General features: G+C 44.8%; 1 protein-coding gene across 1 annotated transcript in view; it reads left to right on the top strand.

The window, feature by feature from the left end:
• The window catches only part of LOC139753147 (fibrocystin-L-like), a 58,859-nt gene extending 37,420 nt beyond the window's left edge, over positions 1-21,439 (top strand). Inside the window, 31 exon segments of the mRNA XM_071669315.1 lie at positions 5-226; positions 555-652; positions 995-1,101; positions 1,805-1,904; positions 2,260-2,441; positions 3,121-3,239; positions 3,607-3,757; positions 4,568-4,701; positions 5,294-5,405; positions 5,630-5,803; positions 6,195-6,422; positions 6,765-6,932; positions 7,155-7,252; positions 7,543-7,665; positions 8,017-8,269; positions 9,004-9,223; positions 10,014-10,111; positions 10,562-10,711; positions 11,246-11,395; positions 11,547-11,695; positions 12,172-12,378; positions 12,845-13,111; positions 13,576-13,749; positions 13,948-14,202; positions 15,231-15,469; positions 15,911-16,043; positions 16,551-16,621; positions 16,847-16,983; positions 17,857-17,969; positions 19,970-20,077; positions 20,466-21,439. Of these exon segments, the coding sequence (XP_071525416.1) occupies positions 5-226; positions 555-652; positions 995-1,101; positions 1,805-1,904; positions 2,260-2,441; positions 3,121-3,239; positions 3,607-3,757; positions 4,568-4,701; positions 5,294-5,405; positions 5,630-5,803; positions 6,195-6,422; positions 6,765-6,932; positions 7,155-7,252; positions 7,543-7,665; positions 8,017-8,269; positions 9,004-9,223; positions 10,014-10,111; positions 10,562-10,711; positions 11,246-11,395; positions 11,547-11,695; positions 12,172-12,378; positions 12,845-13,111; positions 13,576-13,749; positions 13,948-14,202; positions 15,231-15,469; positions 15,911-16,043; positions 16,551-16,621; positions 16,847-16,983; positions 17,857-17,969; positions 19,970-20,077; positions 20,466-20,657 (4,932 nt within the window). The 3' untranslated portion in view covers positions 20,658-21,439.
• Positions 21,440-24,431: the final 2,992 nt, after the last annotated feature.

The following is a 24,431-nucleotide window of genomic DNA, read 5'->3' as shown; positions in this document are numbered from 1 at the left end:
GTAGGCCCCAGGTGCCATGTGCTCCAGTGCCATCAAGTTCCTACGCTTCAATGTCGAGGGCCCGAACATCGAACCAAGCTCCCTAAAGGGCAACGATCTGATCGTGACCAATGCCCACGGCAGCACCAACGTCCCCTACCGTGTGAAGCGTCTCACGACGGAGGGATGGATGGGCATCCTGTACAGTGGAGGAATCTTCAACTGGACCTACGATTACTCCGTCCATGTAAGGCATCCTCCATCTTCCAGTGACTGTAGTCTTTCAATATGTCATGCAGATAACGACCCTCATTTACCCAAGCATGTAAGGTATATTGTTCAGACGACAAACATATATGAAGCAGTCACTTCAGTAAGATCAAATGGTGTTTGCTCAGAGAACTTCATACTTACAACTGAAATAATTATGATTGTCTTTAGAATCAAGGATTAAAAGTCCGATATTACTTAAAGATCATGACCGAACGTAACTTACCTTGAAAATACAACCATGACTGACCCTCACCATGAGTGTCTGTGTTGGGTCCCATCCTGATCCCCGGCCTCACCTGTAGATCTCCAACATATCGTACACGGCCAAGACTCGCTTTGTTGACGACGATGACTACTACCTGGTCCAGCACCAGCTGATGCAGCGTCCTGATGGCTTCAGGTAGGTGGCCTCCTGAAGGTGTTCACGCCGTTCTCAAGGAACGCTGATGCCCCGAGTATATGTAAAGGATTTGTCGATTTAAAATAGCTTCTTGAGTCTTGGTACGTGTGTAGCATGATGTGAGAGACGTTATCATACAGACAGACCACTGTGAGGTTTCCAAGATCAGAGGTGCAGAGGCTTCCATGGAAACACAACGACTAAAATTATTGACTTCAGAATATAACATAATGGAAGGTGTCTTTGTCATAAACACAGCAAATCAGGAAACAGATTACTGTTTGTTTACAAACTGTCGTTGTGAAACATCTTATGTTGACTCTGTCGTTTTCTGTTATCCAGCATGACGAACGACGACAGGAACAGCACAGACTCTGTGCCTGACCCCACGACCAACGTCCACGGTGACTACCACTGGGAGAACGACACTCGCATTGTCACTTACCTAGGTAAGTGGGTCTACACCTAGGTACGTGGGTACGTAGTCCTACGCTTACCTACATAAGTAGGTGGGTATACCATTACCTACATGGGTAAGTGGGCTTACCCTTACCTACATGAGTTGGTTGGTTTACCCTTACCTACATGGTTTACGTGGGTCTACCCGAACCTGCATGGAAAAGTGATTGTAGAGAGTGATGGTGGAGATGTGGTGGTGGATACCTGTGAAGGTGTAATGATACTGACGTAGAACTTCAGTATGTGATGGACGCATAGTAGTGAATGGGAGACCTGATGGTCCATGGCAAGTATAGCTACTGCAGGAGAGGAGTTGAGCCATAAATCTTTACTGACAACATCTGATGGTAGTACTGACAACATCTGGTGGTAGTACTGACAACATCTGATGGTAGTACTGACAACATCTGGTGGTAGTACTGACAACATCTGGTGGTAGGTTATTCCACAACTCATATTCCACTGCATCTTCTTCCATTTAACCTCATAATCTTAATTATAAACATTATGTCTCTGTATTGTGGGAGTATAATGATTGGTGGGAAGTAGTGAACCTGAATAGATGATTCACAGAAAATTGATAAACAGTTAAGAGAGAGAGAGAGAGAGAGAGAGAGAGAGAGAGAGAGAGAGAGAGAGAGAGAGAGAGATTAGTTTTCCTTTTTTTCCACAAAAGAATTTTCGTTATTCCAGTGTCGGGGATGTTGACCAGCTCGAGGAGGAGGAGGAGGTCAGTTCTGTTCGATGATCGGAACATTGGATCAGACAGGAAGATAGATTTCAGAGTGTACTGGTAAGTTACACTGGATTGTACCATCTGATTAGTTAACTGTGAGAGCCTCAGCTGGTCTCCATTGACATCAGCATCCAAGAGTAAAACAAAAAAAGATTCTAATTTTCATAAATATTATGGTCAGTCGATGCACAACATTTTCGACGTATTTCTGTTTATCCAGTTTAACCTTGATCCATAAACTAGGCTTTACCTTGGAAGTATTATTGTGAGATTGAAGATTTGATTGATTTCACTAAAGTTGCTTTTCATTTCAACTTCGTGGTGATATGTTTGGACTTCTCTTCCGCCATCTTAAATCCGTCAGAGAACATCGTTATAACATTATAGTCCTTGATGACTGACGTCACCACAGGTGCCAGTACGAGGGTTGTGTACCTCCGACGCTGCCTCCAGTGCCGACAGGTCAGCCCAACACGACCTTCCGATGGTCAGACGTGGAGACGTGGAAGGAGGTGCCCATCGGGTCAGGAGGCCACCCCAGCGAGGACGTGTACAACCTGCCTGTGGAAGGAGACGAGATCATCATCCCCCTGGGTGAGTGTTGCAGCTCACGAAGAGAAAATATACAGTGGTTGGTCACACTGGGATCCACTCTTGGTATCACGTGAACAGGATATGTGCTGGGGCGTACCCAAATCAGGACCTGATCTCCTGTTATTAGGATAAGATGTGGTGCAGGAGGAGGTCACGATTTCTGGTGACATGGACGAGTTAGGAAGTCTTGTTAATGACGTCAGGTGATTAGCATGTTCAGTGGCTCTATGGGAATGGGACTTCCTTTCATCACATTAAAAGATTAAAATCCTTTCATACATATGATTAGTTTTGTCCCTATACAAAATGAAACTAGGATCATGATGCTTTGCACTTCTGTAGTATGTGACATACTCAGGATCTGACCTGGAGTACACATGACCCCTGGTTACGTATCATGCCATACCTGCAGTGCACATGACCGCTGGTTATGTATCCTGCCATACCTGCAGTACACATGACCCCTGGTTACGTATCCTGCCATACCTGCAGTACACATGACCGCTGGTTATGTATCCTGCCATACCTGCAGTACACATGACCGCTGTGTTTATCCTGCCATACCTACAGTACACACGACCCCTGGTTATGTATCCTGCCATACCTGCAGTACACATGACCCCTGGTTATGTATCCTGCCATACCTGCAGTACATATGACCGCTGTGTGTATCCTGCAGGTATGTGGCTGATCGTGGATATCGAGACGCCTCCTCTGGCTCGGGTGTATGTGTACGGAGGTCTGGAGTTCGAGGACACGATGGACCATGTCTTCAACACTACCATCATCTACATACAGGTGAGCCTGGCCTTCTGTGTCGCCCCCACGACCACCTAACATATCCTGGAGGTCTGTATATTTCCTGTTTGCTTCTTCAGTCACTCTTTAGTCCTTCAGTTATCGTTCACTACTTTCGTTACTGCTCACCACTTCAGCAAGGAGTTTGTAAGACGGATTTTCACGCATGCATAACTTTACAGACTGTGATATTAAGACTACTGAGTTGAAGTCTGTAGACATGAAACCGTGTTTATCAAAGTGTTCCTCAAAGTGATCATGTATAGTGACAAATGGGGTTGAAGTAGACAGTAAGGTCAAGGTTCAAAAGGTTTAGTGATACCACATAAGAGGGAGGAGTATGACTCGGTAATGTCTTCTCCTTCAGGGAGGTAGTGTGGTGGCCGGGTTCTCTGAAGACACGCCCTTCACACACAATCTGAACATTGTCCTGCGTGGCTCGCTCGACCCTGAGGACCCCGACAACCAGTTCATGCCCATGCCATATGGTGTACCCAACGTGGGCTGGAAGGCCATAGGTTAGTATGAGTGAAGGTGCACTGACCAATACATGTATCTTTGACTGGCTAATGTACACATGAGCTTACTAAGAGGCCCACAGACGCACCAGCTTGGTGCAGTCATGGAGGCGACAAGCTTTTTTTATATCACGTTGGAGGCCCCAGTCACGGACAACAGTTCACATCAAGACTGGGCCTTGATTGAAATATAGAGAAAATAATGAAAGGGTAAGGAAGTAGACAAGGGAAAGTATATATGAATTTTTTGGGGGAAGTGAAAGACTGTCTTTAAAAATATGCCAGGTCTTAGTTATTGGGAAAGACTTTAGAGGGTATAGAATTCCAAAGCTTAGAGGCGCAGGGATAGATAGAGTTATCAAAACGGCCCACCCTTGAGTTGCCGACGGCCACACAGTAATCACGTGACGCAGCAGCTGGCCGAGTATTGCCTTGTCTGCTGACTGTGACATACGTCCATCTTGCTCTCATGTAGTTAGAAGTTACCAGTAGGGGTGGAAGCTGTTGTCATGTGCGGCCTCACAGTTAGAGTAATACCTTCACTGTTCTCTTGTTTACATCAAAACAGAAACTCGTTCTCCTTTAATGTTAACCTTAGTTCTCCCTTAATGTTAACCCATGTGTTAGTTTTCCCTTGATGTTAACTCCTGTGTTAGTTCTCCCTTAAAGTTAACCCCAATGTTAGTTTAACTTCATTATCCAAGATGACAAGTTTAAAGGAAAATATTACAAACTGTTTAATCGATAAAGTTAAATGCTTTTACTTCAATGGTTTAGTTGACCCATCATCTTGACCTTCCTACTGAGCAGGTGTGTTCGGCCAGTTGACCCTGCACGGGCTGCTCTCCGGCAGGTCATGGGTCAAGCTTGGGGTCACGGCATCATCAGGCGACTCCCAGGTCACACTTGCCCAGCCTGCTGACCCATCTTGGCTCAACAAGCAGGTAACCACAAACATTTTTCTCTTTGTAATTGGTAATAAACTGTTTATGTCTGTTTGCCTGTCTCTATACAGTATATATTTGGTGCCCTTACCCGCCTCCCTACACCAATTGCCTCAATGGGTTTGAGTTGTTATAACATGTTCCTGACCCTAGTGCAGTATCCTTGTACCCCTAGCGTAGCTAAATCTCCCTGGAATACATCTCATCGTTAGTATAGTTTAGTGTCTCCTGAAATTTCTTTTTTCTCCCTCTGCATCTTCTCTGACCTGTTCCTGTGACTTGCAACCTTTTTGTTACCCATTATGACCCCTTCCCTACCCATTATGACCCCTTACCTACCCATTATGACCCCTTACCTACCCATTAAGCCTCCGTCTGTAGCAATCAAGTCCTTAATCACCCCATGTAACCTCCAACTACCTTTTCCGACCATGTGTTGTTAATCACAACTTATGATAATTTGTTGTAACCTGTGGTGCCCTTTGGGGATAGACCCATTTGCCATCCTTCGTGTCCTCTCGCTGAGGTCTGTAACTCCCTCTGGGAATCCTGATGACCTCTTATGACCCCCTGATGGCCCCCTCTGTTGTAGGTGATGGTGACCACCTCGGGGAAGGAGGCGACGGAGACGGAGGTGAGGACAGTGACGGCCGTGGATGGTGCTGTCCTCAGCCTGGACACACCGCTCCAGCACCAGCACTTGGGTCAGTCTTCTCTCGTTAACCATTTGTTGATCAATCGTTGGTTACTCGTTAATAACTCTTTTGACAGTTTAACTACGCTCTGGTCACTCGTTAACTATTTGTTATTCATTTCCTGATCAATCTAGTTTATCACTCTTTTCTTTTATTGTTTATCTACTTTTCTGTCAGTGTATTTGCTGCAGTTGTTGTTCTAATGACATGCCTCACGTCCTTGGCTGTTGCAGGCGAGACCTACACGCTCTCTGACGACGCGACGGTCGTCTCCCTGGCGGCAGAGGTTGGGCTCCTGACCCGCAACATCGTCGTGCAAGGCAACGACTACCCAGCCTTAGAAGACGACAGCTTCGGCGGTCGCATCATCGTCTCACAGCTCACCGACGACGGAGTGACGTATGTTGGTAAGTTAAGGACCGAGGGTTACCACCAGTGTTTCCCAGCCGATCATACCCGTACCAATGGAGGTACAGGTACCATTAAAGGTACCTGTACCTCTGAAGCAACACTCTCGAGGTACCCATACAACTGGAGGTACACAAGACACACGACCCAGTACACTAGAGTCCCGTCTACCACTATGATAGTTTACCACACTCTTGTATGTTCATGTATGAAGGTCTTACCTGATTCTGTCGCTGGTATGAGGGGTAACGTCTGGATCACTACTTACGTCATGCGATGATCAGAAATGATGCTTTTATGTTTAGAATTTGGATAGGAACACAAGGGCACCATTCAGGTGACCACAGATGCCACTACTTCCTGTATTAACGAACGGCTTGTGTTGGGCAGGACGAGCTCAGCTTCACAGTGTGGAGCTCCGGAACATGGGTCAGATCGGCTTCACCGACACGGACGACCCCCGCTACTCCCTGGCCTTCCATGGTCTGGGGGTCGTCGATGGCTCCAACTACGTCAAAAAATGCTCCTTCAACAAGAACTACAACGTCGCCCTTGGCTTCTACGGCTCCAGCAATATCACCGTAGAGTCAAACGTCATCTACCACACAGTTGGATCTTGTAAGTCGCGGAGTCTGAAACTGTTTTAGGGGGAACACTGAAACAGGCAAGATGATTCACACGACCAAAGTGAAACACTTGCACCTGAGAATTCTTATATACCGCTAAGATCATTTGATACTTGAGTTAATAATAAAGTACTGTGTTAGAACTTGGATGGTGATGTAAGATCATATATGATATTAAACCAGTTAACAAGAACAGTAACTGCAGTCCAGGAGCAACACAAACTGATGACAGACATGTAGGAAGGTAAACCTTGTGTGGCTGTGGTTATCTTGTAGTAAACCAGCGTATAGCTTTAATGCACAGTGGATCGTTATGGTGGCTGCTTATCCTTAGGTATCAGGGACGACAGCGAGGACAACACCTTCAGGGACAACCTCCTCTCCGTCATGCTCTTCCCGGGCTTCTACAACGGCCGGCTGGAGGACCAGAACTTAGACTGGTTTGGAGGGTTTGACCTGAACAAAGCTTCGAGAACGGTGCTCGAAGACAACGTAGTGGCAGGTGAGTGTGACACCAGGACGCGCCCGCTGCTCCTCATCATTTGTTTCGAACCTCTGCTTGGAAGTGTCACTTGTTCTGATCATACATGTAGATCTTCGGTCGTCATTGAAAGGGTTTGGAACCTATGAATTGAAGTTATGAACTCAAAACATAAGGCAAATACCATACATGTTGGGAGCATGATCACCAGGAGGTTAACACACACATCCTCGTCTCTGGCAGGTTCGGAGCAGGCGGGCTTCAGGACGTATGGAGAGCTCTGTGATGAGTCCACCAGGTGGAGCAACAATGAAGTGCACAGCGCCACCTTTGGCGTCCTGGTGAGATCTTGTTGCTATGATGTATCACGAAATATTTTGTCCTGTTGGTCATGTAGGACTGAGGCAAGTGTCTCGTTAGAGATGGGTCGAACTCGTTCAACTGTTTGATTTTCACGTCACAAGTATCAGCAGGTGTCAGATTGCTTGTTCCCCTCAACCAATAATCAATTTGAACGTAAAGTTTTTCTGTGTTAGTCGCTTCCGAGTCGTGTTTGGCAATAAGAAATGAAAATCTTGACATCAAAACAGTTAAGGTTCAGGTGGGCCAGCTAACCCTTAACCTCCTGCAGCTGTGGAAGAAGGGAGGCGGGGGACCACCTGACGAGTGTCGTCGACTGAACCACTTCTACGCGTGGCGGGTGTGGGACACGGCCTTCTACATGCAGCACTACGCCAGCTTCATCCTCACAGACGTAAGGCCAATAACGAGCTACAACTCGCTGTTGAGGTAGTTGTTTAATGTGACATAAAATATACTAAAAGATCATTACTAACAACGTGTCATGGTACACACTCTCAATACTGGGTCTTAATTCTAAGTTTCCTATACTTAAAAGCTTCAACATGCGCACCAGGAACTTTTATCCTATATGTAAATGCCATTAACAGGGTACATTATTCTGATGAATATATATCTCTCTACATCGTCGGAAAATATGTTCATCAGTGAAACATCTTGCGAGAATTGTCTCAGAAATTTGTCAGCGGGAATGACGAGTGTTGACCAGTGTGTCAGTGTTGATGCCTTGGTTTCTGTCCACCAGGTGATGGTTGTGGACTGTAAGCTGGGCGTCAACCAGCTGGTGTATTCCCCGCCTGCCCTGAGCCACGAGTTCTACCCCAAGACCGCCACTGTTCAGAACTCCGTCTTCGTAGGGGCGTCTCCCTCCCACACCTGCAGCTACCATAACTCCATATCCAGCTTCCAGGCCACCTACCGTGACGTCTTCTGGAAGGGTGGGCTGGACGATGGCAACACAGCCATCATCTTTGCCTCCTTCACGTCAGGTGTCAACAGTAAGGGTCACATCAGGTGTCAACAGTAAGGGTCATGTCAGGTGTCAACAGTAAGGGTCACATCAGGTGTCAACAGTAAGGGTCACGTCAGGTGTCAACAGTAAGGGTCATGTCGGGTGTCAACAGTAAGGGTCATGTCGGGTGTCAACAGTAAGGGTCACGTCAGGTGTCAACAGTAAGGGTCACGTCAGGTGTCAACAGTAAGGGTCATGTCAGGTGTCAACAGTAAGGATCATGTCAGGTGTCAACAGTAAGGGTCACATCAGGTGTCAACAGTAAGGGTCATGTCAGGTGTCAACAGTAAGGGTCATGTCGGGTGTCAACAGTCTGTTTAAGAGACCGTGTTTGTGCTTCGTGTATTACGTTCATCTGAAACTGGTTTGGATCACATTTGCCTGTGTTTTGTTGACAGATATGTCGTTTGTAACACAAGATAAGATTGATAACATTACATGATACGTAATATTATGTCCTTCAGCACCAGGCTGTACTCACTCATCACACATCCTGATGAGGCAGTGTGTTTACTGTCTTACTACAAAGCTGTCTTAAGTTGATACCTTAACCTTATCCTTACCTCTTCCTGAAGACTAACCACATCAGTTAAGGAGCGAATGTAAACACATTCTTCCTTCATATGAAGCCTCTAACTCTGTAGTGACGTCACTCTTGTATCTAATGTAAAGTCCTGCTGTGCAGTTAGAGACTCGCCTCCTCCTCCTCCTTCTCCGCAGTGGCCCCTAAGCACAAGTTCAACGAGGCCTCTAGCTACCCCGCCCTCTACGGGTCCAGCCACATCAACGGCGTCACCTTCGCTAACTTCGCCAGTCGCAGCTGCGGGAGGGACCAGGCCCTCCTGACCAACAAGGAATCGGATGATGGCATCCATCCCATCTATGTGAGCGACCTTGTCTTCCTGGACACACCGGAAGCGAACTACCTCTTCCTGCACAGGTACCCTGATGGCTCCCAAGGCCTAGATTCCCTCCCGGTAGAAGAATCTTCATTCTAAACACCTGACTCGAGACATTCTTATGTTCTTGATAGATTAAGTTGGAGATGTTTCCTCATCTGGGTCATTCGATTGGTTGTATTGTGATTCCAACACTTGACTTAAAGTACGATGGTGTCAGATGTCATCGGAGTTATTTGATAATCTCCATATTGGGTTAATATGTATCCGTTAGATTAGCTCGTATCGTCCAGCATTCCTTCATAACTTCTCACTCCGCTGCCACACATCATTCTACAGTAATCCATCACTCCAGTGATCCTCCACTATATGACAATCCATTATCCCACTGCCCTTCATCATTCCACGGTAATCCACACTTCCAGAGCCTTGGTGCAGATCCACATTAAGAGCTGATAATCATGCAATGATCCACTCCTGCTCAGTGCTAGGAACGTCTCCCATTTGCTTGCTAACAACATATCTCACGAGTTTCACTCTCAGATATTTCAATCTCTGGCATCATGAGAACGCAACTGTGAGGTTTCCTGGTGTTTCCTTCCTCGCTTAACATCTCAGCAATATTTGAAATAAGTACCTTACCTCCTCCTTGAGCACACTACCGGTGTGAACGGGCTTCGTGGTGGTCCACCTCTGTTGATAACGTTACAGACCGACTCTTTGGTATTCCAGTCTTCCAAATAACATTGTGAGCTGGTTCTACGGTGTTACAGATAATGTGTCTTGGTTCTCGTCATCAGCGCATCTGAGAACCTGTTGTCTCTCCCTCAGGGCGAACCTGAACCGCGTCAACCCCTCCGACTGCGTCGACATGGACTGTGATGGACACAAGAAAGTCCTTGTTCAAGACATGGATGGCTCGCTCCTGGGTGAGTCTTTGGTTATGAGTGGAGCTGGGTGTAGGGTGTGGTAAATTATAGTTTAGTATGTATAGTGTCAGTAGTAAGTGTATGATAGCTAGAGTGTGTAGTATATGCAGCGTCATGATTGTGTACAGACTTGCTGGCGTCTTGGAATCAAGAGTGTGTCAAGTCCAGCGTGAGGGACAGATGCTACTATGTGCCCACTGTGTTTATAGTCTTACCTCGAGTATGTCTGGAGGAGGAACCCCTCTGTGTGACGCAGAGGCTATTCTTATCTGGAGCCCTACACCACCTCGACACATTAGATATCTGTTCCCTTAGCTTCTACAGGAGGCCTCCAGGAGAGGTAATACCTGAGAGGGTATTGAGGAGACCAGCATACCAATCCCCCAGGAAGCCTCCCGTGGGCCTCAGGAGACGTTCCCTTGTGACGTCCTCCCTCATCTCCTCCCGCAGGCTCGGTCAAAGCGACGGTCATCTCCGAGGCCGAGCACCAGTGGGACGGTGACCAGAGCCACGGCGTCGGAGACTACAGGATCCCCGTACCCCTCAAGCAGAACCTGGATGGGTCCCAGATCCTTGCCGAGGACAAGTTCCCCAACAAGGGTGAGCTGAGACCTGGCTCATGTTGCAGGAGGATGTGACCCTCGGTCATGATGGTTTTGCCTTTCACTCGACACCATAGGGTCAAGTTAAAGGTTACGCCATCATACTTAAGGATCGTACTATTGTTCTCAAGGGTTTAGGATAAGTTCCCAATATCTCTTAAAACTTTGCTTAAAGATAAACTTTTCTCCAACAACTGCTTCGCTTTGTCGTAGGTTAAGCTTTCCAGCTGGAAAAGTCAGTCGTTAGGGAAATCAGGCTGTTACTGGCCATTCAGATAATCAGTAGATATGATTCATTGCTCGTTGATTGATGCATGAAACCAGAAAATGCTGTATGTAACTAGACAAGAAAGGTTAGTCAAACACAGAGAACCACAAATCAGGGGTTATAGTGTTATGATTTAAACTACAACCCCAGTGTTGTTCGTAGTACCAGACAGTCCGAGAGCTGGCCAACCGTCACGGACCGTCAGGATTTAAGTTCGCGCTATTATCCCTTGAGTCGGTTTCTGACTCTTCCATGCCACCACAGGTATCGTCCGGGACGGCTCGTGCAGCCTCGCCCCGATGTGGCAGGCATGGAAGTGCACCAGCCTGCAGCACCGCATGTTGGTCATCGAGAGCCTCGACTCCGACACAGAGATCCGTCGTCTGTCACCCATTGCCCTCATCGCCAACCCAGGTAACCAACCTTCTGGACCAAGTGACCTTATCTTCCTCAACTTCCAACCAACTGACTTACCTTCACCACTGACTCACTGAAAAAAAAAGATACCAAACGTCTTTCTTTCGGTGTGTGTGTTTTCCTCTGACGTTCCTCCTGACCTCTTCAGGAACGACCGGGTATGTGGATCTTTTGAACGGCCCCATGGATCGAGGATGGTGTCAGGGCTACACTTGCCAGGAACGTATATCTACCTTTTACTCCATTGTGGCTGCAGGCTACGTCTACGAGATGGCCATGACCAGCACTCCTCCACAGGTAGGCGATGTAGAAAGACTTTCATAGGTAGGGACACGAAATGGCCTTCCCCCTCAGGTAGGAGACGTAGAGAAATCCCTTTAAGAGGTGGGAAACATGGAAAGATCTCTTCATCCCCGGACGTCTGACATTTTACTGTCTTACATGTTTTTCTTCTTTTTTTCGTCTGTTTTAAAAGATAAACAAATTAACGTTAGAATCAGTACTGGGGCGTCTTGTGAGGCGCCTCGCCATGACACTCAGACTGACGCACTATTGGTGAAGCTTGAGACAGTTGCCACAGTGCCAGATGATGTGTGTGTGTATGAGGGACGCGTCGTGATGGTCGATAAGGCTTTGCTCTACCTACTGCTGCGTAGAACCTAAGTAGATAACTAGGTAGAGTCATCTCTCGTAGATAAGTAGGTAGAATATGCTTTAGAAGATAAATACTAGGTAGAGTGGAGGATTCTCTAGTAGAGTGACTGTCTCTGCAGCATCTGCGGTTGCACCTACTGCACTCTGACCCGAGTGAGGCGGTGGTCGTCCGGCTGTTCTTCCCCAAGACCCAGAGGTATGACGTGTACGTCGACGACTCCTTCGTCCCGCCCAACAACATCGACAACACTCAGTATCCCCCGAAGTACCAGCTCCTCCCTGAGGATCCCGCCAACCCTGAGGCATTCTTCCCCACTCTCGCCCAGGTAAGTGTCACTCCCTTGGTAACGTTGGTGACAAATGATGAAGTAAAGACGAAAAGTCTGAAGAGAAAACCCGTCTTAACCTGGTGTAGCCAGAGGGACGCAGGCGACTGAGACGAGAAAGATACATTTTTCTGAAGTTAATCTTGTATTATACTGTTGTTAGAAGTATTCATGATAAATCTTGTATTATACTGTTGTTAGAAGTATTCATGATACGTCTATTATTCTCCGAGCTTCCATCAGTGTGTTGAACTTGTATCACTCGCCTCATGCTGGAGTCTAAGCTTGTATCCTGACCACAGCAGCATTACTTTCGTTTCTCATTTCCTGGGAAAGAAAAACATTTCATTTAGGCCTTTCATGTGTCAAGTATTGTCTCGTGTGCATATTCATGGACACACACACACACACACACACACACACACACACACACACATACTGACGCTATCTCCCTCTCGTTAACTAGGGGGCGGGATCGAACTACCTCCAGCGGAGGGAAAAATTCTTGCACGTTGTTCTCCGTGGCGGCCACGTCATTGACATCAAGACGATGCCCCTCATGATCCTCAATTGCGGCCTCGTCGTCGACCCAGACATCTACGATGAGAACATCTTGCAGATCTTGGCTGGCCTGCTGGGGGTGTCTCTGGAGAACATAAGGATCACCAACATCATAAGGGAGGATACCAGGAGGAGGCGCAGAAGGAGCGCTACTGAGACGGTACAGGTTGAGGTGAGTCTCCAGCAGGAACTACTGGGACGGTACAGTTCAGGGTACACTGGTACAATATGTGGCCATGACGGACGTATGATAACTGACGGAAGTCTGGACACACTACTGTCCACGGACGGTAAGAACATGTCTGCCTGTGTACAACCGTCTGAAAGAGTACCTCTGTCAACGACAGGTCTCTGGACGTACAGACATCACTTCTGTTCGAATACTTTCTCCACTTGATCATTTTCTCAGTAAGTTTTGCCCTTTTCATAAATTTTCTCAATATGTTTCATTTAAATCCTTCGTTGAATGATACTTTCATGTATGAATTCTCGGTATGATCATCTTGTTGAGCAGGTTCCTGTGTGTGTGTGTGTGTGTGTGTGTGTGTGTGTGTGTGTGTGTGTGATTGTTAGCCCACTTCACCATACCGGTCATTATAACTAACTACTTTATTTCCTCTCTCTTTCCCAATACAGTTCGAGGTGGCGGGAGTCCCCACTGCCACAGCTGCAGAGAACAGCACCGCCCAGGAGGGCATCGCTGGCGACCTTCTCTCATACGAGGACTTGGTGGGCAAGTTCCGCAGTTTCATCAACAGCTTCCAGACGGACGGCTGCTCTGCCTGCAACATCACCATCGCCTCCGTCCGGGTAATGATAACAAAACTTTCTTGGTAACACTGCATGAAGGTGGTGTTGTATTAGTAACTAGTTACCACTGTGCTATAATCGTTTCAAACAACTTGAACAGAGGATATTTTGTGGAAATAATTCTCCTCCTGGTGGTATCTACATACTAACTAAAAACAGATATTCTGTTGAGGTATTTATTGTTACAATTCCTGGCAGGTGATTGACCCCATCGAGCCGCCAGAGGTTTCAGACGGCCCAGCAACAGAGGAGTTCGGCTCGCAGATCATCGAGGACGGACCGCTGTTCAGCGACTTGCAGCAGCAGCAGGAGCAGCAGGCCCTCAATAGGAGCCTGGAGAGCACGTCGTACGACCAGCCAGCTTACTCCACCTTAGAGCAAGGCGTCCCAGCCATGGTCACCACCAACATAGTGTTCGCCTCACAACCATCCATAACAGTCCAGAACGCCAATGTAAGTAGGAGCCGTGTGTGGTCACGGAGAGAGGTAGTCTAGCAATTCAGAAACATTGGTTGTTGATTCTGACAGAAACGTTTGTTGTTGATCCTGAGAGAAACATTGGCTGTTGATCGTGACAGAAACGTTTGAGGTTGAACGTGAGAAGAACGTTTGTCGTTGATCCTGACAGTGTTATGCTTCCAGCAATACAAGGCAATATATCCAGTCACCCACCTCAGTGTATGGAAGCTTGTCTTGCGGGAGGTTGGTGATGTAACCCCTGCAGAAGTGTGTTCATTAATGATTACCCATCTTCACGAACATAGACTTAATGTGAAGTATCCTATACCATGAATCAGCCGTGCAACATTCACTAAAGAATGTTTGTTATACATACACATACGTGTTGGTGTACATCACAAACCCTCCACCTTTCAACTTATTGCCTTGGAAAATCATGTGTATATACGTACATACATTAATCACGTTCAATATTTCTTACAAGCAATGAAGAGAAACATATAGACATTTCACCTCCGCAACCCAGCTTGTTCTAGTGAACCTGGCTGGGAAATAATTGATATTGTACTGAGTCACTGAATGTCTGCTTCCAAACACCTTCAACGAACAAATTCTTTTGTCCTCGTACATGAAGGAGGAGGTAACTGACATCGAGATATTTTGTAAGTTCTGATCTTCTACTTTATTTTGAAGTTGAATGATGATAATGTGTAGCATGTCAGTTTCCTCATGCCACACTGGAACACCGGCGACACGTTGCTCCACGTCTTCATATCATGAGAGACTGACTTTGATGGGACATTTTGCTGGTAGCTGCAGCCTGGGTTTCAACATTAGTAAAGTGTCCAAGTTTCCTTGACTGTATGTTGCAGATATGACTGTATGATGTATATATGACTATGACGTAGGTGTGACTGTGTGACATAGGTATGACTGTATGACGTAGGTATCACTATATGACATAGGTATGATTGTATGTGATAGATATGACTGCCTATTACTCATATTTACTGCCTCCGCAGGGGTCGACCATATCCGCCCTCGGACACACTAGTGACCCCTGGATGGTGACGGCCGTACTGACTGGTGGCGCCGCCGGGGCCACTCTCCTCGGTATCAACCCCGTCCCTTACTTAGATGGGGCGGCCAACTTCACGGACCTGTCCGTAGATAAGCCTGGAGATGGGTACAACCTCACGTTCAGCGTCACTCACCCAGACACAGCGCCCAGGCTCACCGTGACCCTCGACGCTACCTTCAGGTTGGCAGACCAACACTAGCATGAGCACAGCTGCTGGTTTATCTATATATATCCTGCCCGCAGCTCTCGCTATCCTCCCTGCATCTCTCGCTATATCCTGCCCGCAGCTCCCACTCTATCCTCGCTGCATCTACCATTGTACATTGGGATGTCTGATGCAGAACCTTCACCAAACCCATTTTACATGAGTGTCGTAACACCCGCTGTTGTGTTATCACTGACTTATCCACTACCCCTGTAGTCTGCACAGTGTTTCGTTATCTTTATCATTTTCTTCTCCACCAACAAGACCCAGTCAGGAATTTACACTCGCACAGTGAGTGTGTTTTCCTGCAATCACAGCTCAGTTGTGAATATGGAAGCATTTGATATACATTTCAGACATTTTTTAAAGATCTCAGGAAGCAGAATATTCATACGAGCAATCTCCGCCCCACACAGTGTCAAGGAAAGGAATCTATCGCTGAGTCTGTCAGTCATGTCAGAATTCCTGCTGGCCAACCACAACTTCTCACTCAGGGTCGACCTGATGGACCTGGACACCGGGGAAGCCGTGGATCAGTCACAGCTGCTGGTGAGACCAGTGCCTCCACCTGTAGCTGTGGTTTATCACCAGACGTGATCCTTCTGGTTATCTTCCAAGCAACTGAGAGATTCTCTCTACGTTAACTTGTTTATTTAGGATGACTGATATTTCTGAGGTTGTTGACGGAGTTATGAAACCCAAAGTTAATTCATTACTCTATCAAATCCTGATTCAATTTTGTACATTTTCATTCCTAAATGATTTCACATAATATTTGCAGTTAGTTTTTTCTGGATTTCTCATGAATAGAATTTGTATCACCTGATCAGGGCAATATATATATATATATATATATATATATATATATATATATATATATATATATATATATATATATATATATATATATATATATATATATCCTCTGCATTGATTTTTTTCACCTGACCATACCGTAGGCTTGTTCCTAGTGTGTCGTGCATCCGTCTGTCTGGCTTCCTTCTGTCCTCTCCCGTTCCTTGCCTCTGTCACTGACACCTTCGTTTGCATCCCCAGGGCCAGACCATGCAAGGAGCAGTCGAACTCATGACGCACTGTCGCGGTGGTAACATCTTGGGCAACACTAAGTGAGTCAGTGTTACGTTTCTTCCTCCGCTGTATGCAGTACCCAGCTGTCTTCTTACATGTACACCTGACAACATCATAACAAGCGACATCATATCTCTATTAACTTTACTAAGTGATCATATTAAGAGTTTCCTCCAATATGTGCACCTCACACTGCCGCATGGCATCATGTCGTCCTCCAGCCTCGAGTGTCAGAGTAAGAGGTCCTCCTTGTACCTCCCCAGGTTCACTGTGGCGGACGGGAACGTGTCGTCCTTCACCATAGATGACCTAACCATCGACCAGCTGGGGGTCGCCTTCCAGATCAAGGCGTTCGCCTCGGTCCTGCCCGCCCGCTGGATCCTCATCGGCCTCACGGATGGTAGGTGGAGTGGAGTGGGGTAGGCGGTTAGCGTGTGTTCCTGTTGTAACACTGCGACGTTTGATGAAGGGGTTGAGAGGTCGAGAAATGGCAACACTGAGGTTGCATCATGACAGGGTTTCCAGGTCAAGTTTCGCTTCCAGGGCTTTTTTTTTTTTTTTTATCTTTCTTCGGGATTAATTTAAAAGACTGTTTGGTGAGGCCCACACACTTGCAGGGGTTCATCATGCTGTTTGGTGAGGCCCACACACTTGCAGGGGTTCATCACACATCATCACACACACAACCTGATAACGTGAAGATATCACAACAACACAGTGATGTGTGATTGAGCACAGCTAGTGAGAGGAACAGTAGGACGTGACCTTAACAATGAGTTGAAGATCATAAATGAAATATATAACCTCAGTGGTATAGTGGTTCGATCCTCGGCACGGAATAGACGACGCACAGCAGACCCAGCTGTTCATCATTCCTGTGTTTGGTTGCATGATAAGCAACAACCCTAGGCTGGGTTAAAGCTCCGCACATGACGTGCCTGGCCATGCACGCACACATGACCTTACTAATTAGCGCACCAATATCTTAGCTCTTTACGGTCAATTTTTGTCATTACCATTTATATTTCTTCTTTCAATACTTTGACATTCCTTATTGATCATTTTTACAGTCTATCATTTATAGGATTATCACTATCGAAAACTACTGTTATCATCCTCATCATTAATAGTCATTATTACAGATATAATCATAATTATTAATTATAACTCATAACTCGTCGTATCATTCTTCTCTGTGGTATGTAAGTGGATGACCAGAACTGTTGTTCTCAGTGGTATGTAAGTGGATGATCAGAACTGTTCATCTCCACAGAACTGATCGTGTATCCTGCTGATCTGGTCGTCCCAGAGGATCTCATGAGCCTGCGTGTCATGATCCTCCTCACTAGCAACAAGAGGTGGCTCCTGAGGAACCGCCAATCAGAGGTAAGGGTGATGAGGGGAGTTTGTGGTGGGCCAACATGAACTGTACGGAGGGACATTTTTCTGCTTACCTACCTAGTGTTGGGATGATAATATTATTGCGATTATCATTATTATTATTTTTTTTTCTTTTGCTTTGTCGCTGTCTCCCGCGTTTGCGAGGTAGCGCAAGGAAACAGACGAAAGAAATGGCCCAACCCACCCCCATACACATGTATATACATACGTCCACACACGCAAATATACATACTTACAAAGCTTTCCATGGTTTACCCCAGACGCTTCACATGCCTTGATTCAATCCACTGACAGCACGTCAACCCCGGTATACCACATCGATCCAATTCACTCTATTCCTTGCCCTCCTTTCACCCTCCTGCATGTTCAGGCCCCGATCACACAAAATCTTTTTCACTCCATCTCTCCACCTCCAATTTGGTCTCCCACTTCTCCTCGTTCCCTCCACCTCCGACACATATATCCTCTTGGTCAATCTTTCCTCACTCATTCTCTCCATGTGCCCAAACCATTTCAAAACACCCTCTTCTGCTCTCTCAACCACGCTCTTTTTATTTCCACACATCTCTCTTACCCTTACGTTACTTACTCGATCAAACCACCTCACACCACACATTGTCCTCAAACATCTCATTTCCAGCACATCCATCCTCCTGCACACAACTCTATCCATAGCCCACGCCTCGCAACCATACAACATTGTTGGAACCACTATTCCTTCAAACATACCCATTTTTGCTTTCCGAGATAATGTTCTCGACTTCCACACATTCTTCAAGGCTCCCAGAATTCTCGCCCCCTCCCCCACCCTATGATCCACTTCCGCTTCCATGGTTCCATCCGCTGCCAGATCCACTCCCAGATATCTAAAACACTTTACTTCCTCCAGTTTTTCTCCATTCAAACTTACCTCCCAATTGACTTGACCCTCAACCCTACTGTACCTAATAACCTTGCTCTTATTCACATTTACTCTTAACTTTCTTCTTTCACACACTTTACCAAACTCAGTCACCAGCTTCTGCAGTTTCTCACATGAATCAGCCACCAGCGCTGTATCATCAGCGAACAACTGACTCACTTCCCAAGCTCTCTCATCCCCAACAGACTTCATACTTGCCCCTCTTTCCAAAACTCTTGCATTCACCTCCCTAACAACCCCATCCATAAACAAATTAAACAACCATGGAGACATCACACACCCCTGCGGCAAACCTACATTCACTGAGAACCAATCACTTGCCTCTCTTCCTACACGTACACATGCCTTATTATCATTATCATTAGTCGTAGTAGTAGTAGTAGTAGTAGTAGTATCAATAATAATAATAATAATAATAATAATAATAATAATAATAATAATAATGATGATAATTACAATAATAATAATAATAATACATAGGAATTCAAACCGGAACATCCCAGTGGGTCCCTGTCAGGCAGATTAGCATGGTGTTAGTTGGAAAGCACACACGTCATTCATAAAGCGCAACAAACTGTCATTGTGACTAAATACGCAGAAATGATGTAAGTCGTAGACTTGAAGCGAAATATTTATCAAGTCTACTTTCCAACGTATCTGTAGAACTGCTTTCAACTATTCTAATTAGGAAATCATTCTATTGGCTAAAAATCTTGTTAAAGAAAAAGTACTTTGCCTCATTCGAAGTCAAGCATTTGGCCATTATTGTGAGTGAAATCAGATGTCTTGAGTATCAGGTTAGATTATCAAAACCCCTGGTAATGTGAAATACTCGTAGTACATCGCTTCTTAACCTTTATCTTTTTTTTTTAAGCAAAATATTTTCACGTTTACTCGCCTGTCATAGGATTTATTTCCCAGTCCGGGAATGATCTTGGTAGCTGGTCACTGCACTGTACAGTAAACGATGACTTCCACACACTTAAAGTGTGCTTATACACGTTATGTTGTACCACCGTTGCAGTACACCTGTACAGTAAAACCACTTCATCTTTGCCACCAGTTTGAGGACGTGCTGCTGCTGAGGCTGCTGACGGACGTGGGTAAAGCCTTCTGGGGTAAAGTGTCACTTGTGTCACACAGAGGAAAATCATTCACCGTCTCTCTCGATGTAAGTTAATTTTGATCTTATTTCTTCTCTTGATATTGTAGAAAGAAAACGTTTCATGATCCCTGACTCCCTCACAAGACCAAATGATCATTTTTGAGTTGACTTTGTATTGGAAAAAAAAAATGATAATAACCACTGATAATTCAGCGATAGATATTGCCTTGGTATTAGTTCACGAGATGGCTGCTCATTGGCATACAACAATGCCTAAATCACGTAACCAGTGGTAGAGATATACTGAGAGAGAAGCATTTTGACAGAAAATGAAGTGTTTGAAATTATATAAGATTATCTTAATGATAAATGGAGTCTAAGACTCACATATAGCTCTCTAGAAGACGCAACCGTTTCTCTCCCTTTTTTTAAAATGAAAATATTCACCGTTCAGGTGCGAGGTAGCCGGGAGCAAGTGCGCGATGCCGCGAACAATCTGTGCAAGAAGATTAGGTCGAGGCAGTTTCGGTTGACGTTAAGTGGTCAGTTATTCATAGCGAGGAGGCTCTGGATAAACGACAGACGACTTCGCAGGTGTGGCAAGTCGCCCCCTCGTCGCTTACATCTGTCTTGGAGGCTCAAGTAGTCTAGTACAGATAGGAGGCAGATGATGAACGTATGGGACAGACACGGGCAGCCTTGGTATATGGGAAGGTGACAATGTTCCTGTACATGAGACGCAAGAAGCCTAACACATTGGCAGCTCACACATACCACTGGAGAGAAAACACTTATTGTTACGGAAACTTCATCGCCATCACTTGAGAAACTAGTTATGCACACTTTGCTATCATGTGTAAGAATAAAGATTATTCTTTTTATATGTATCATCAATCAAGTTCGATAATGATATAAGTATCTGTGTTTTGCTGTAATCCAGTACATTTTACATAATTTATAAAGTATATATATATATATATATATATATATATATATATATATATATATATATATATATATATATATATATATATATATATATTCCTATGAGCACGGGGAAAATGAGATTCTGCTTAAAGCCAGCTAGCTCTCAATCTCCGTTAGGGTAACCTTGGGTGATGAGTACAGATACTAAACAACAAATGTGATGATACGTTGAGTAAAGCTTACAGTGTCATCAGTAAGTTTTTCTTTAACTACAAGGCCAAGTTTATTCATTAGTACCTTGTAAATGATAACAGTAATTTTCCTTTGATATTTCCTTTGGTATATTTTAATACTTATAGTGTGAGAACTACAGTTATAAACATATGGAAATATGTTCTCTTTTTGCCATTTAATGTTCATCAACTGTCTGCTTGAACATTGATTTTTAACATATTGGGTTGTATCTTAGAATATGATACAATATAACTGTTTGCATATGAATGTTGTTTTTGTTTACCTCAGCTAACATAGCTGGTTTGAATATTTGAACCTTAAGCCAAGAATCATCGAAGCTGACCCGTAACCTCGTTATGAGGGGTTATACTAACAACCTCTCGGTGGATGTCATCAGTATCTCTTGATTAAATTTTTCAGACTGGTTCTCAAATTGGTCGTTAATAGACCGCCAGGTTAATAGACCGCCAGGTCTATTAACATGTTCTTGCTGGAAACTTAACTAAAAAATGAACACGGGTGTATAGATAACCTATAATGGGTTTAGTGGATGGATCTATATTATCTAGACTACTGTCAGAAATGCATGTTGTATAAGCAATACGTGAGAGAACATCTAATCCCTATAAAATGATCATAAATCCATAACCTTATGTAAATAAATGATACCTTAAATACTACTGCTACCCCTTATAACATGACAATTTTCTACAATGAAGTTTTTTAAGTCATTTTCTATGATTGATATCTTAGTTGGGTGGTATACCGCGGGGTATCGCCCCTCTCGTTGCCAGCGACCGTCAACACACTCGCGGTAATGAAACAGATCCACTGTTGCCCTTCTTTATTATCATATTGTCATTAATCACAACAAGGCCTCTGTCCCTAAGGTATGAATATCGTTTTGTTATAGTCCATTTTTTCTTGGTCAAACTGAGTCCGATATGGCTTAGTAAGTATAGATATATAACCTATTATAAGTTAACAAATTAGAGGTAATAACGAGTTATGAAGAACGACTAGTTTAATAAGATTATCTCTGTATTTCATGTTTCAAGTCAATGTAAGAATTTGCCAGGTTTAAATGACACGATACGAGTTCCTTAGTGAGGAAAATATATTCTTCGAGATACCAGCAGGACAGTGATATGCCTGAATAGGAATAGTTTAGAAATAGATGGGAGGAAGTGTATAATCTAAGACAATTTAGTCGTCATCGGTACGCAAGTCCCGGAGTCTAGGTGGTCCTGGTAAGTGAGTGTTGTCAACATCTCAAGACAAACTAGACTCGTTAAACAATAATGGCCCGAGAAAGTGATTACGTTTCTCATTGCGGAAATCACCCACTCCATCATTAACAATTAGTACTGAACATGTCTTTTTAGGGAGTAAAGGGCTGGGACTTTTATTATCTAATGCATATCAGTGCCTGATGTTGCCGACAGCATGTATCTGCAGTTTGCGATATTTTCTAACCAATCTTAAGTTTCCTGTATATTTTCTGTGGATGATAGACACCCTAACGAATGGACGTTCTAGTTATCGGTGACACTCATTGTTTTCATAGTCTTGATTTTTCAAGTGTTAAGATGAAGATAAAAGACTGTTTATTCAGTTATCTTCTTCTAAACAATAGTTTACAGTCTATATACAGGATGTAGATATCAGCAGTCTGTATGAAGACCTAACCAAACCATCTTGGTAGCCGAAATTCATCTTAGCTTTTATATCATCGAAATTTTCCCCAACTACTCACTCCACCACTCAACCTCTCCTTGCAGTACTCAGTAGCAGACCACATTAACGTTTTTATATTGGTACCATAAAATCTTGGGTGCTAGAGAAGTACGAGTGAGGCTTTTATGAATGTGTTTTCAGTATTAAGCCCACTTTGTGCCTTGGACTTGACAGCTAGAGAATGGATGTAAACAAATGCGGCATCTCTTCGTCTGTTACTGGCGCCCCTTCGTTATCGCGGGAAACTGCAAATAATTATGACTGCTAGAGACTGGGTGTGAAAGAATGTGGCCTTTTTTGTCTTTTTCTCCTGGCGCTACCTCGCTGAAGCAGTGGGGTAGCGATGCTGTATCATGTGGGGCGGGGTACTGCCAGGAATGGATGAAGGCAAGCAAGTATGAATATGTACGTGTGTACATTTGTATATGTCTTTGTATGTGTTGTGTACATGTATGTATATGTTATATATATTTATATATGTTATGTATATATACTAATGGGCCATTCTTCGTCTGTTTCCTGACGCTACCTCGCTGACGCGGGAAACAGCGATTAAGTATAATAAATATACCTAATATATATCCCTGGGGATAGGGGAGAAAGAATACTTCCCACGTATTCTCTGCGTGTCGTAGAAGGCGACTAAAAGGGAAGGGAGCGGGGGGCTGGAAATGCTCCCCTCTCGTTTTTTTTTTTTTTCTAATTTTCCAAAAGAAGGAACAGAGAAGAGGGCCAGGTGAGGATATTTCCTCAAAGGCCCAGTCCTCTGTTCTTAACGCTACCTCGCTATCGCGGGAAATAGCGAATAGTATGAAAAAAAGAAAAAAAATATACATTTGATTTTATTTTTATTATACATAATCGCTGCTTCCTGCGTCAGCGAGGTAGCACCAGGAAACACGAAGAATGGCCCATCCACTCATTTACTTTGCTTTGTCGCTGTCTCCCGCGTTAGCGAGGTAGCGCAAGGAAACAGACGAAAGAATGGCCCAACCCACCCGCATACACATGTATACACATACTCGTCCACACATGCAAATATACATACCTATACATCTCAACGTATGCATATATATGCACACATAGACATATACATATATACACATGTACATAATTCATACTGTCTGCCCTATTCATTCCCATCGCCACCCCGCCACACATGAAATAACAACCCTCTCCCCCCGCATGTGCGTGAGGTAGCGCTAGGAAAAGACAACAAAGGCCACATTCGTTCACACTCAGTCTCTAGCTGTCATGTATAATGCACTGAAACCACAGCTCCCTTTCCACATCCACGCCCCACAGAACTTTCCATGGTTTACCACATACGCTTTACACGCCCTAGTTCAATCCTTTGACAGCACGTCGACCCCGGTATACCACATCGTTCCAATTCACTCTATTCCTTGCATGCCTTTCACCCTCCTGCATGTTCAGGCCCCAATCACTCAAAATCTTTTTCACTCCATCTTTCCACCTCCAATTTGGTCTCCCACGTCTCCTCGTTCCCTCCACCTCCGAC

Source organism: Panulirus ornatus, chromosome 14, assembly GCF_036320965.1.
Source record: "Panulirus ornatus isolate Po-2019 chromosome 14, ASM3632096v1, whole genome shotgun sequence".
NCBI classification, from domain to species: Eukaryota; Metazoa; Arthropoda; class Malacostraca; order Decapoda; family Palinuridae; genus Panulirus; species Panulirus ornatus.
The sequence above is the reverse complement of the archived record's forward strand: the minus strand, read 5'-3'. Positions and strand labels throughout refer to the sequence as shown.